General features: G+C 51.2%; 1 protein-coding gene across 1 annotated transcript; it reads left to right on the top strand.

The window, feature by feature from the left end:
- Positions 1 to 554: 554 nt before the first annotated feature.
- DUSP5 (dual specificity phosphatase 5) lies at positions 555 to 13,793 on the top strand. Its single transcript, XM_046027779.1, has 4 exons — positions 555 to 1,153; positions 5,630 to 5,778; positions 9,343 to 9,562; positions 12,294 to 13,793. Exons 1-4 carry the CDS (start codon positions 775 to 777, stop codon positions 12,692 to 12,694), a joined length of 1,149 nt encoding a protein of 382 aa, XP_045883735.1. The 5' UTR covers positions 555 to 774; the 3' UTR covers positions 12,695 to 13,793.
- The last annotated feature ends 508 nt before the right edge of the window (positions 13,794 to 14,301 follow it).

Genomic DNA, 14,301 nt, shown 5'->3' on the forward strand with positions numbered 1-14,301 from the left:
CTGAATTCCAACGGTTACCAACACAAACGCAATCCCGAGGTCATCTGTAATCCATCCCTTGAAGCAAATCCAGCTCGCATCTCATTTCACGCGTTAAGACTTGGGTGGAGACCAAAATCCATTTCCGATTCATCTGGGGGGCACCGGCCCTGGGCTACCATTGGCCCAGCCTGGCTCCGTGCCCCGCACGGCTCCCACCCAGCAGGTTCCGAGCCTACGTCTATGAAACTCAAAGCCGGATTGTGCGGCGCCAGGTCCTGCCTCCTCCGCTTCCTCCTCTTCCCGCACAGCGTGGGTCACCTCGGCCTCGTGGCACCCCACTGGCAGCCCACGGTGATGCGCGAGTGAGTGTCCCCGCGCAATGCCACAGAAAGCGGAGGGAGGCGCCTTCCACTTCCTCTTTCCCCGGCTGACTAACGCCCGGCGCCCGCCCCACGCCTCCGGCTCCCCGGGGCGTGGCTACAGCCCGAAGGGGCGGGGAAAGACCCATATTCGGCCTTATATGGGCAGCCACGTCACAGGCCGCACACTCATTCACATAAAACGCGGCGCTGCCGGCGGAATCCCCGGCTTCTGGGGCGGCGAGTGGCCGGGCCGGCTGCCGAGCGTGCGGGGCGGGAAAGAAGAGTTGAGCGGCCGCTCCGGCGCCGGGCTCGCTCGGTCGGTCGGTCTACCCGGCCGCAGCCTCGCGGGCCGCCCTCCCGCGCCTCGCCAGCGGGCACCCTGGCTGTGGGCACCGGTGGGGCGCGCGGCGCGGGACCGCTGGGCGGCGGCATGAAGGTCACTTCGCTCGACGGGCGCCAGCTGCGCAAGATGCTCCGCAAGGAGGCGGCGGCGCGCTGCGTGGTGCTTGACTGCCGGCCCTACCTGGCCTTCGCCGCCTCGAGCGTGCGCGGCTCGCTCAACGTCAACCTCAACTCCGTGGTGCTGCGGCGGGCCCGCGGCGGCGCGGTGTCGGCGCGCTACGTGCTGCCCGACGAGACGGCGCGCGCGCGGCTGCTGCAGGAGGGCGGCGGCGGCGTGGCGGCCGTGGTCGTGCTGGACCAGGGCAGCCGCCACTGGCAGAAGCTCCGCGAGGAGAGCGCCGCGCGGGTCGTGCTCACCTCGCTGCTGGCCTGCCTGCCCGCCGGCCCACGGGTCTACTTCCTCAAAGGTGAGCGCGTCGGGGCCGCCGAGCGCCTGTCGCCACCCCTCCACCCCCACCCCTGGGGCTCTGGGGTCCCCTCCTCGTGCGGGGCGCCTTCCGCGATCCGGAGCCCGGTAGTCTCCACCTGCCGGAGTCCGCACACCGAGGCTTGACGTGCACTCGGGAGGGCGCTGCCAATGTCTGCCCACAGAGCTTCCCCCTCCCCACCCGCGTTCCTCGAAAGCTCCCGGCGGCCGGCCCGCCTGGGTGGGTAGGGTTGGTTGCGCAGCCGGGGGCGCCGCCCGGGGCCGTCGGCTCGTGCTGGGCGCGGGCCCCCATTTGCTGGCGCCGGCTTAGCCTCCCTCGCTGGGGCCTGGGCTCTGAGCCTTTCTGATGGGCAGATCTGGCGGGATCAGCAGGTCGCGACCCCCCGGAGCGTGGCGCCGCGGCGTCCCCTTTCCTCCCGCCTGGACAATTAACGTGTGTAAGGCAGTCTTTACCGACCCCTCTTGCCTTTTTGACCCTGGCGAGTCCCTCCCCTTTCTTTCCACTTCAATTTACTGCTGTTTATTGTTTTCCTCCGGCCTTTCCTTCTCCCCTCCCAGGCCTTTCTCTAGCTCCATTTGGAGCTGACAGCCTTCCCACCCTTTTCAACCCTTCCCTCAAACCCTCCCCCCACGCCACCCCCGCAGATCATTCCCGGGGCTGGCCTCCTGCTATCTGCCGGGGTTTGGAGGGGTTTGGAGGGGGCGGCCGGCCAGCCAGCCCCGGGATTTAGGAGAGGTATAGCAGGGTGGTGGTGGATAGGATTCCATCGCCTTTGGTTTGAGGCGCCCCAGAAGCTGCCCCACAAGTCCGTCCATTACACCTGCTGGAGAGAGGACTTTGACTTCCCTCACTGTGTAGTGAGTGAGTGACTTTCAAATTACAGAGCATTGATTTCTGGGTCACTTCCTATGACTACTCCCGCCTTGTATTTGAGTCCTTTGTAACCTCCAGTGTATGGAAAACTCAGTCCTTAGAGCAGAGATGAGTGTTCAGCCCAAGCTGTGCCCCAAGGCCCTGCCAACCCCGTTGCAGACATCTTGAGATACAGCAGTGATGTAGTTCAGAAATGAGCCTGAGGGCCCTTTTTAAAACCAAGCAGCCTGGGGAATTTCACACCTGCGGGGCCTGGAGATCACACACACGCAGCCCCCACCTCTTAGCACCTCTTGTGGACTGCTCCCTGTTGATTCCTGTTCAGGAGATGATCATCTCCACCAGCCTCAGCTTGTCTGAGAAGGAGCGAGGCCCTCCTTAAGACGTTTCACACTTAGCCCAGGATGGTGGTCTTTGTCTCCTGTTCTTAGCAATGAGTACAGGAAAAGCTACTGCCCTTCCCAGGAGTATGAAAGATATATTTCAGGAAACCCCTCCTGGTCCTACCTCTGTTCCCCAGCCCTCTCCTCGTCAGGGGGGGTTCATGCTGACTGTTGAGAAGTTACTGCCGCAGGAAGTAAGTGGCTTCGTAGACTCCCATCTTGGGAAATTCATGGCTAAAATGTTTATTTAAATGACAGTGACGTACACAGGTAAAAATTTTAAGAGCACAAAGGCTGTACAATGAAAAGTGGGTCTTCTGCACACCCTTGAATCCAGTTCCACTCTCCAGAGACAGCCACCAACTATTTTCTGTTCACCTTTAGACAAGTTAATTTTCCCCGAGTATCTTTAAAAAATAGAATGATTTTGCGTATTTTGTATTCCTGCTTCTTTCACGTAACTAGACCTTGGGAGGTTTGCCTTTATCAGAATATATATGTCCATTTTGCTTTTTATTTTATTTTTTAAAATTTATTAGAGAGAATGCATGCACACATGAGGAGCAAGGGAAGGGAGAACAGGGAGCCAGGAGCCTGGCACAGGGCCCAGGGCTTGATCCCAGAACACTGGGATCGTGACCCAAGCCAAAGGCAGACGCTTAACCTACTGAGTAAGGCACCCTTTACTTTTTTAACTGGTCCCCTGGTGGGAGCCAGTAGGTTGCTTTCAACGTCATTATTTTAGGCAACGTGGTAGGGTATATTTTTGTTCAAATGCTTTGCATGTGCACTATCTTTCAGTAGGATTCAGAGAATTGGCAGGTTGATAGTTGTGTGCATTTTAAATCTCAATAGGAATTAATAGGAATTGCTGGATACTTAAACGTTTACAACACAACGAAGGTTAAATTGTCCAAGAAAATATTTATTTCCTTACTGCCTCACGTCCAGATACAAATTCAGGTTTTAATCTAGTGGCATTTCAGATCTTGGGGACAATGCCTTTTATACTTCCCTTTATTCTTCTCCCCCTCTCCGCAAACATAACACTAAAATGGCATGGCGACCGGATGGCATTGTCAGTGTGTATTTAAATACAGCGTCCGTGCAACCTCTCTGCTCCGCTGGTCATGCAGCAGTGATCAAAAGCAGACTCACTGTGAAAAGGGCTGAAGCAGCAGGAAGAATGGCCACAAATCTTGAAACTCAGAGAATGGTCTGTCTCTCCCTGCCTCTGAGAGGAGTGGGTGAAAGAGACCATCTAATCCGAAGGACTTCTGACCCCAGCTTGAAGAGACAGGCCCCTGTTTATCTGTCCTTCAACTACACTGAGCAGCTTTGTCCTCGTGCCTTATTTTGTCAACAGGCAGGCAGGACCCAACCCACACCGCACCTCCTTTCTGTCCTGACAGCCATATCTTTTAAGTGTGCTATTTAAAGACAAGAGATGGGGTGGCCTGAAGGCTTGTCTTTCCCAAGGCTCATTCTTGGGAAAGTTTGGGAGGGCATGGGCCACTCTTAACGCCGGATTTCCATCCCCTGTCACTCAGTTTGTCTCCTGGAATCGAAAACGTTGGAGGCCCAGGCACAGGAAGTGATTTACTTTAAGGTCACTTCTTCCAATGAAGCTGTGGGTCACTAAGTCTGACCTTCAGTCTGTATCCTAGGAGGGAAAGGGTCCAGGGGCTACAGTGGTGGAGGGCAGGGGCGAGCAGGAAACTAAGTCACGACCACCACCACCTTCCTCCATTACTCTCCGGCATGTGGTCTCCTATCATGACCGGGAGGACCAGAAGCTCATCTGGGGAGGCCCAATGGGCTTTTTGTTGAAGTGACCACAGAGGAGATTTGAGTGTACTCAATGGGGGGTGGGGGCAGTTCCAGCAAGCTGGGAGGAAGCAGTAATGGCAAGATGACTCATTCTAGGAATTGGCAGCACCTTCTGGGAGGGAGCTGGAGACCGCCATGTTATCCATTAACCATTTGTCTACCACAGGGGTTTAAGGCCACCATGTTCTCCTCTGTGGGCTATCACAACACCAAGAGACAGAAGAAAGAGGGGACTTTGTGGACAATACATGGGCTCAGAATGCATATTTAATTGATGATTTGACCCTAAGTGAATTCTCTGGGTCAGAAAAATAGAAGCGGGTTTTCTGGAGGCTCCCAGAAGTCCCTTAGGTCCTTCTGGATCGAGAGTGAGGGTTTCCCCAAGTGAGGCTGGCCTATTCACCTGGCAGCACTTGGCATGTTTTTCATTTGGTTCTTTACCACTGCGTGCTGGGCCTGAGACTTCTTTAAGATGCCCAAGTTTCTGTGACCCAATCATAGAGTAGTTTTTACCTTAAGTGACCCATCTGGAGAAGTTTAAATGTGATAGTAAGGATTTTACAGTCATACCTGCTGATAGTTATCATTTCAGGGCTTGTTGTAGGGAAGAAAGATCAGGAGGGGAAGTTGAGGAAGATAGGAAGGGTGGGTGGTCTTGAAGGGGAGAGAAACAGTTTTTACTTAATTGGGACTAAGAATTAAATTCTAAAGCTTTGTGCCTCCAGTTTGGTTGAGAAGGTAATTAACTAGATTGATTACTCCAAATTGGACCTGTAGAGAGGATTGTCAGCAGTGTTTTTTAGCACCTTGGGAGTGAGAAAGGGCAGGGCTCTTTTATTGCACCGAGTTTAAGCCTCCTGTTAGCTTCCATTCTCTTATGAATAGAGGGGTTCCGTCTATAATCCAGTTCAGAGCTAATGGGCTAGGGATGAAATAGACCAATTCAGGAGTCTCTTCTTGCAAATGAATGAAATTCTGCATAATTATACCTGCATTTTAGACAAACGAGTGAAAATGGCTTTTGTTTTCTGGAGGGATTTGGTTAATATTTTCCAGATGTCAGATAGCTTTCCTTTCAGCTCCTTCTGATAGACATAAAAAGTTAATCATTGCCTCTCTGAACTATAACTTTTTAGAAAAGAGAGAGTGTGTGTTTGTGTCTGTGTAGCCCATTTCTGTTCTAAAGCTATTAGTTGGTTTGGCTCAATTTTTTTTATAAGACCAGAATCTACGTTAGCTTGATATTCTTGACTCTTCCACACTTAGGGTATTGATTAATTCTGGACATTTTCTAAAAGCTGAGCAATCAGTGTTTAACATCTATCTTACTTTTTTTTTTTTTTCTTCTTTTTTTTTTTTTACCTTGCAGGAGGATATGAGACTTTCTACTCGGAATATCCTGAATGTTGTGTGGATGTTCAACCCATTTCACAAGAGAAGGTTGAAACCGAGAAAGCCCTCATGAGCCAGTGTGGGAAACCAGTGCTCAGCATCAGCTACAGGCCAGCCTATGACCAGGTAAGTGGTGTGGAAGTGCCGACTTGACTGCTGACTCTGCTCCTTCCCCAGCCCCCTGGCTCTTCCTCTCCCCGCTCAGTAGCCCTGGTGAATTCTTCTGTGAATAAGGGTGTTGGCAGAGCCCTCTAGCTTCAGAGAGCTGTTGCTTGCCAACTTGAGTTTTCCATCCAAGAGTAAATGGGCTTCTTTCCAGCAAACAAGCTGACAAGAGCAAACGGGCCCCAGGATGCTTGACAGCTTCTGGAGAAAAGGGGGAAGTGAAAGATACATTCTTATTAGCTGGCCTAGGAAGCAGAAGCTTCAAAATATCAGTTTAGGTTTCCCTGAAGATGTTTCAGAGCTGACTTTCAGGCTTCCTGTGTTAATCTTCTTTGTAATTGTTCATGCTGGGCAGTTTCAGCAAACCAACCCAGTACCTGTCAAGATGGGTCTTTCTATTATTTTTAACTGAACCGGGGCTGGGGGAGGGTTGTGGAGAGACTACTGTTTGGATGGCTAAGCAGAGGCTGAGGGTTTCGGGTGCCTACAGTTCCTTCAATTCTGAAACCAGTGAAGATCAAGAGAGGATTTCATGCTCCTACAAACATGTGGCATTTTTTTTCTCCAAAGGATTTAACTTTCTGGCAGTCCTGTGAGGGCTGACTGTGTGTGGAAGGCTCAGTGAGGGGTCCCGCCCTCCAGTGCTGCAGGATTGAGGGGAAGGTGGGCAAGGACCCAAACCTGGCAGAAACCAGAGCCCAAGCCCTCCTTCCCATTTCACGGGAGGGGAGAAATCCATGTCTCACAACTGAAGATGATCTCTTTGCAAAGAATCCTGTAGCTGGGCTCCTGGCAACAGTAGGCCCAGAACGCCTCCCTTCTCTTAACTCTGGTTCTCTTCAAGACCTTGTTCTGTTTTCCACAGAAACAGAACTTCTTTGGGAAAGGGCCTATCCTAGGCACCTGTCTTGGTAGGAGGAGCTTTTCAGGTCTTTCCCACAACATAAGTACATATTCAGATCATAAGAAGGAAGATGTCTGGATGCTGCCTGGCATGAGCAGAGATCTGCCCCAGTAAAGCCAAGTGACTGCCCTTGAATGGGATCCCTGGTCGGGAAGTCTATTAGGCTTGGCCAGGTTCCAGGGTTATTATTTTGTTTGTTTTCCTTTATTAAAAAATACAGCATATTGGGGCGCCTGGGTGGCTCAGTCGGTTAAGCCTCTGCCTTCGACTCAGGTCCTGATCTCAAGGTCCTGGGAATGAGCCCCTCTTTGGGTTTTCTGCTCAGCAGGGAACCTGCTTCCCTCTCTCTGCCTGCCTCTCTGCTTACTTGTGATGTCTCTCTCTGTCAAATAAATAAATAAATAAATAAAAATTATAAAATATTATAAATTATAATATAATTATATATATATAATATAATTATATATATATAAATTATATATAAATTATAAAAATTTATAAAATTATAAAAAAAATAAAAAATTATAAAAAAAATAAATAAAAATTAAAAAACAAAAAACAAAAAACAGGGACGCCTGGGTGGCTCAGTCGGTTAAGCCATTGCCTTCGGCTCAGGTCATGATCCCAGGGTCCTGGGATCGAGTCCCATATCCGTCTCCTTGCTCGGCAGGGAGCCCGCTTCTCTCTCCTATTCCGCCTGCTTGTGCGCGCGCGCGCTCTCTCTCTCTCTCTGACAAATAAATAAATAACATCTTAAAAAAAAATACAGCATATGATGAACCCTCAGCATTCAAGTCATGGGCATGTGGCTTAGCTGGATTTCTGTTTTCTGTTTGTTTGGGTGTTTTCCCTTCATTTCTCAGAAAGTGAAAGAGAAACAAGAATTGTCAGGATGTTGTGAAGGCACAGCAGACCTTTGGCCAAAAGAGGACTGGGGAGGCCCTGACGTGTCTCTAGGGTTCATCTGGGGAACCCCCTAGTGCTATTTCTTAGAAGCGCTGCTGCGTGGAGAGAAGCCAAGCAAGGTTGTGTTAACCTTTGGGGTTTCTGAAGGCTTCTGGTTCCTTCCTCTTTAGTCAAAACAGAGGATTCAGAAAAGAAAGACATGGTTTCAGGGTTGTGTTGTTCTAGGCTTTAGAGGTAATTGGATAAGGTTCCAGGCATGGTGTGTTCTTGTGTTCCAGGCCTAAACAGAGGGAGAGATCTGTGTAGATGCATGGGAAGTGTTTAGTCCAGGGGCCAGCTATAGTCGGTGCTAATAAAAATACTGGTTGTTGGGGCAACCTGGGGGGCTCAGTCCGTTAAGCATCCAACTTTGGATCTCAGTTCAGGTCTTGCTCTTAGGATCATGGGTTCGAGCTCCTCCCTGAGCATGGAGATTATTATTAAAAAAAAAAAATACTGGTTGTTACTCTTACTATCTTTGGTAAAATCCTCTATAACTTTCTTCCAAGTGACCCCACTGGCCTTTGCTGGAACACTTGATTTCTCAGGAAAGAAAAAGCACACACCACATGCCAAGTAATTTGAGAATTGCCTTCTGCTGGCCCTCATCCTATACCCCTTTCCCTATTATGAGTCTGGCCGAGTTTCAGTTCCACTTTTATTCTGGGACAGGAAATGGAAACACCGGAAGCGGATGGATGATACAGGAAAGGCTCCCAAAGACTCAGCCACTGCCCCTCCCCCACTCCCAAGCCCAGTGTTTCTCTCTCAGTCTGGGGGGGGGGGGGGCCTCCCATTGTTCCAGTTATCGCTGGTTTTTCTCGCCACCTGGGAGCTGCTACAACTGCCAGAGTCTGACCAGCTCGCTGTTTTTAACTTTGCCTCAGGGTAGATGGTCTCAGCTTCTAATTGGGAGCCTCCTTAACTGAAAACCTGGTGTGTGGGTGGCCTTCCAAAAGGGTGATGATGTAAGCATCTCTCACGAGCCCTCAGTCCCACGTGAGGAAGATAAGGGGAGGAGAAGCCCCTCTCCCCTGGGCTTCATAGCCTTTCTTTAAGGATTCTGGGTAAACAGTGGTCATTTCTACTTCCAAGAAGCATCCGCGCTGGGGGCACACTCTGACCTCTCCGAAACCCACATGTATCTTGAGGTCAGTCATTGGTGTTCTAGTTTTGATGAAATACACCATGAAGATACCCAGACTGCAAAGGGGGGGGGGGGGGCTCGTCTTGTAGCGTTTTTAACCTGTTTCATCTCGAAAGAAACAAAGGCTGCCCTGAGGTTAGAAGGCTCGTCCTAAGTGATGTCGGGCCATGGGAATGTGAGCGGGAGCCTCTCGGTTCTTCCCCTTCTGTGCCCATCTTCTCATCCTTGTCGGTACAGGAAGGCTGCTAGCGTTTCTCACCTCAATATGTGTACGGAAACGAGAAATCTTTGCTGTGTGGGCTTTGCCGTCACTGAGAGTCGCAAGGCAGCAACAGCGGGTAGAGAGTTTGCCAGAATGGAGGCTCCACCCACAATCTGGGCTGAACTACCCTGGAGCCCAACTGTCCACCTGGAAACCAGAAAGGGAACCTCCCACCTGACAACAAGTAGGTCAGGATGGTTTTGTTTCCTCTCCTGAAGGAGCAAGCTAATCCACGATTTCCTGGGTATCCTTTGCCTCTCCCTCCAGGGTGGCCCGGTTGAAATCCTCCCGTTCCTCTACCTTGGAAGTGCCTACCATGCGTCCAAGTGCGAGTTCCTCGCCAACCTGCACATCACCGCCCTGCTGAACGTCTCCCGGCGGCTTTCCGAGGCCTGCGCCACCCACTTACACTACAAATGGATCCCCGTGGAAGACAGCCACACAGCCGACATCAGCTCCCACTTTCAAGAAGCAATAGACTTCATTGGTAGGTTCAGTCCTTCGCCCTCTGCGTCTGGGAGCCCTTGCTCTCGGTTCTGCGGGACTGACGGGGGCTGCCTTTGCCAAGGACGGTGTCTCGTTGGTGCATCAGCAGGAGCTGGAGCCAGGAGGGGATGCAGCCACCAAAGAGGCGGAGGGGAGGACACGAGCTGCTATTAATAGGAGCTTTAATTTGCAAGATAAATGAATTAATATTATTTTATGGCAGTACTCACTGCTGTTCTTGTTGTTTTTCCGAGCTGGGTGGGAAGCAGAGCGTGTCCGTGCGTGATGCTCTGTGCCAGGGAAGCCAGGGAGGGAAAGATCCGTCCTCGCGGTGCTCCGACGTAGGCTGGGGCATTTTTAGAAAGCCAGCAGAAGGATTGAGAGAACACTTCTTACACACCGAGCCCCGAGGGCCCTGGCAGCTTTTCACAGTTTTTGGCAGACTGCTTTAGGGGCAATTTGTTTTGCATTTCAGCTAATTTTGGATTAAAGATAGCATTTGACCGAGCTCCGTGCTCTGTGCATAGGGAAGTTGGCATCTTTTGTATGTTGTGTTAGGCGGTTATCGTTTTCTCCCCTGGGCAGGCCTGGAAAGGGCTCTGGGCCTTGGGTTTCTGCCTCTTCAGCACAGGCTGGACTGTTCCCACATTTGACAGCTTCTCTTTCCCCTCCTCCCTCTGCCTCCTGGCAGCGAGGGTGACTCTTTTCTGTTTCAGATTTGCAAGTACCACTCCCCAACCTTGTGGCCTTGCCTTTCTTTCCCTTTAACATGCATACTTGTTGAAGCTGAGATGTGATTTTCCTTTATCTTGTTTTGAGGACTTTTGGAGGGGGGAAGGGCAGGTGTTGAGCCCAGCAGTAACTATGTAGGGCAGGTAGCAATTAAGGGGACTCCCTTCAGCCACATGGTGGGCCCTGTGCTCATCACACTGGTTTCACCTCTATAGGAAACCCACTGGGAAAGTCACCAGAGGCTGGAGGCTGAGCTTATCCTGGTCCTCTAAGCCCAGAGGCTTAGAGGATCCCTTTGGATCTCTAAGAGGCTGCCCAGATGATGGGTTCAGAATGGGAAACCCTTGACGTTGTCTCCCTGGCCCTGGGAATGCCTTGCCCTTCTCTACCTGTTGTTTAATTACCTAGATAACTACTCAGTGAGGTCATGAAACCCACCCCCATCCATTTCTCAGAAGCCTCCCTCCCCATCCTGTGTGTTGTGTACACAACCGAACCCACAGCCTCCTGAGAGCACAGGATGCTTTTCCCCAGACTTCTTGCCTGCTGGTAAAAGGTGGGGACTGAGCCCATACCATGCTCTTGGCCCCTTCCCAGGGGAGGGTCCCGGGAGGGCCCCCATGGTAGACAAGCCCTGAGGGGCAAAGCAGGAGCAACACAGTCTAGGTCCTTTGCTTTCTTGGTCATGGTACTAAGCAATTAAAAGCTCATCTATAAGGAGCGAAGGAAAATTGGGGTCATGACCCTACAATCCTAAGGGCTGGGGTCCCCTTTGAACTCATTTACAGGAAATTTTTTTCTTTTGAGTCAGACTAAGGTGGGGGTACCTCTAATGAGCTACACTGAGCTGTCCTTTGGGACTTTTGTTCTGTTGGGGAAACTCCGGGCTTCCTCCCTGACTCCTCAGAAACTTGATCTTTTAGATTTTACAGATTCATTTGCAAACTTCTTAAACTGGAGGAGGGATCTGGGTAAGGGAGCTGACTTTATTTGCCCTTCAGAATCTTAAGTGTTTTTGCACATTGTGGCTTTACATAGGACCAGGTACATCAGACTTCCTGTGTTGTACTGTTGTAATTGTTTCCTCACTAGCGAGAGAGGGGATTGGAAAGACTGTTTTTTGTGGTTTTTAACTGATGTGTATATTTATGCATAACCTCTTGGCCCTCGTTTTTAACTGTTGTAGTTCTCTCAGGGCCGGGGAATAGAGTGGAATAGAATAGGAGCGGAAATAGGAGTGGAATAGAAAAGGAGGGCACCCCCTTGTCCTATTGAGCTAAAGAACGCCAACCCATGGTAGCTTTACAGCAGTGACTCCCGTTGTTGTGCAAGATGGAGTTTGCGAAAGCCATTTCTATCCTCCGGTCTAGTAAGCGTCACTTGGCCAGGGCTGTAATTAGTGGTTGTGCACTATTTATTGTGTGTTTGGTGGTGGGAACCCTGGGAGCTGAGCCAAGCATCCCGCCCTGGCACAGCCAGACAGGGTGCCCAGGGAGGCTGGCAGGCCTCTAGCAGGAGAGGGGCTGGGTCCTCCCACTGAGAATCAGATCCCAAGAGGCAGGAATTGCTTTTCTGAGTCAGTCTTTGAACCTGGGACCCTCAGAAAAATGTACCTACCCAAGAAATTTGCACGTAATGTCAAGGATTTTCTGACGCTGCCCTCTTGAAACCCATCTGTGGAACCCAAGTGAAGATGGCATCTCCAGGAAAGGATTCTTTCCCCAGATCTAGCACCTTCAGGGGCAGAATCTGTGCAAGTATCCTGGGAACCAGGGCAGCACCTCTGAAGATTGGAAAGGCACTACAGGGGGATAGACACTTGGGGCCCTCATAAGCTCTGTCCTTGCCAGTGGGCATTAAAAAGACTACGTGGGAACCTCAGCTCTTGGACAGGTGTGACATTTTGAGGACTTAGTCACTTTTGTGTTGAATTCTCATATCTTGGCCTTGCCTTTGGTTTCCAGTCCCTACTCATCCTCACCCTCTTTTCTTCCTTCCAGATTGTGTCAGGGAAAAGGGAGGCAAGGTCCTGGTCCACTGTGAGGCTGGGATCTCCCGTTCTCCCACCATCTGCATGGCTTACCTTATGAAGGCCAAGCAGTTCCGCCTGAAGGACGCCTTCGATTACATCAAGCAGCGGCGGAGTGTGGTCTCACCCAACTTCGGCTTCATGGGCCAGCTCCTGCAGTATGAGTCTGAGATCCTGCCTTCTACGCCCCAGGCTCCCTCCTGCCCAGGGGAGGCAGCCGGCTCGTCTTTCGTAGCCCATTTGCAGACACTGAGCCCTGACCTGCAGGCTTCCTACTGCACCTTCCCTACCTCGGTGCTGGCGCCCATGCCCACTCACTCGACAGTCTCGGAGCTTGGCAGGAGTCCCATGGCCACGGCCACGTCCTGCTAAACCCGGGATGGGGGAGCTGGCCCAGCCCCAAGAACAACTGTGATTCTGCTTTTTTTTTAAACTCGTGGACATTTCATAACCTGTGCAATACTGAAAACCTCACTCTGTCCCGCTGTCCCAGCGGGACAGTGAGCGGTCACCAGGCTTGCAAACGAGCTTCATGCTGACAGTGGGGATAGGTTTTGGGGACCGAAGGAAGCCCAAGCCATGATGAGAGCACAATGCGTGCCGACTACTGTACTTCAGACCCCCTGCCCTCTCAGGACCGCCCGGGCCCTGCACCTCCAAGCTCGCCTTTTCATTTCAAGCGCAAGGCAATATATGCCCACGGCAGCATGGGAGAGAGCCGTTGCTAGACCGGGAGAAAAGGCAGTGACGCAACCAACTCGTTTTGAAGGAAGCACAATTTCCACCTTACTTTTTTAACTTTGGCAGTCTCTGTATCTGTTGCTTCAGGGCATAAGCTGATCACCGCCCAGTCAGGAAAATAACCTCTCTAGGGCTTGGAGGGACGCCATCTAGATGCTGGCTTGAACCCTCCCGCGTTTCCGAGACTCCCTCTTGGGTCCGGGGTGGAGGCGGATGGTTGAAGTAGCGAGATGTCGACCTACCTGGGTGTCCTTTCCACTGTGGGTTCTTCCCTGACTTCGGACTTCGCATGATTCCTTATTCATACTTGAACCTTTCTCGTTGCCCCCTCTCCTCAAAGCATCTCTTGTGTCGTTTGAAAAGAGTTCTTCGGACCTTAGACCAAAAATCACCCCTCTGAGGGGGCGACAGTGGGTGCCAAGAGAACAAGGGACCCGCCACGTCCGGGTCAGTGGCGTTGACATGATCGTCTCCCCAGCCTGCCATCCTTCATGTGTGCTTGTCTCGTCTCTTGTGACACACGTTTTCTTCCCTGCCCCTGGGGTTGTCTTCACGCTGTGGACTTCTGCAGTTTGCAGATTTTGTAATGTGGTACTTCTTTTTGTCCGTTGGTTCTTTCTCCAGGGGAAAAGGCAATAATTTCCTAAAATCCATATGAATGTGAAGTATGTTACTGGGTGTTGTTGTTGTTGTTGTTGTTGTTTTATAGTGCAAAATAAAAAGATGAAAAGAAAAAAGCACCGCTTCGTGTGGGTGAGTTGGGGTAATAAGGCCGAAAATCGAAACTGTATCTGCTTGCAGCTGGTGATTTTAACAGAATGTTGCTTTCCAGCCCAGAGGCTTCCCTAAGCTCACTTGCAAAAGGAAACTCCAGGTGCTGGCCACATGGAGAGGTGGTCGGAGCACCCACCCGCTCAGGGCTCTTGCCTCCCATGAGCCCAGGCAAAGTGTTCTTTTTTTTTTTAAGATTTTATTTATCTGACAGACAGAGATCACAAGTAGGCAGAGGCAGGCAGAGAGGAAGGGAAGCAGGCTCCCCACCGAGCAGACAGCCCGATGTGGGGCTCAATCCCAGAACCCTGGGATCATGACCTGAGCCGAAGGCAGAGGCTTTAACCCACTGAGCCACCCAGGCGCCTAGGCAAAGTGTTCTTGAACCTTAGATGCTTCATCAGTGAAACGAGTTAGAGGTTCCCCAAGGTTCCTTAAATAAAGCTCAAGGCCCTTGATCATAACAA

The sequence above is a fragment of the Meles meles genome, chromosome 13 (genome assembly GCF_922984935.1).
Source record: "Meles meles chromosome 13, mMelMel3.1 paternal haplotype, whole genome shotgun sequence".
Lineage (NCBI taxonomy): Eukaryota > Metazoa > Chordata > Mammalia > Carnivora > Mustelidae > Meles > Meles meles.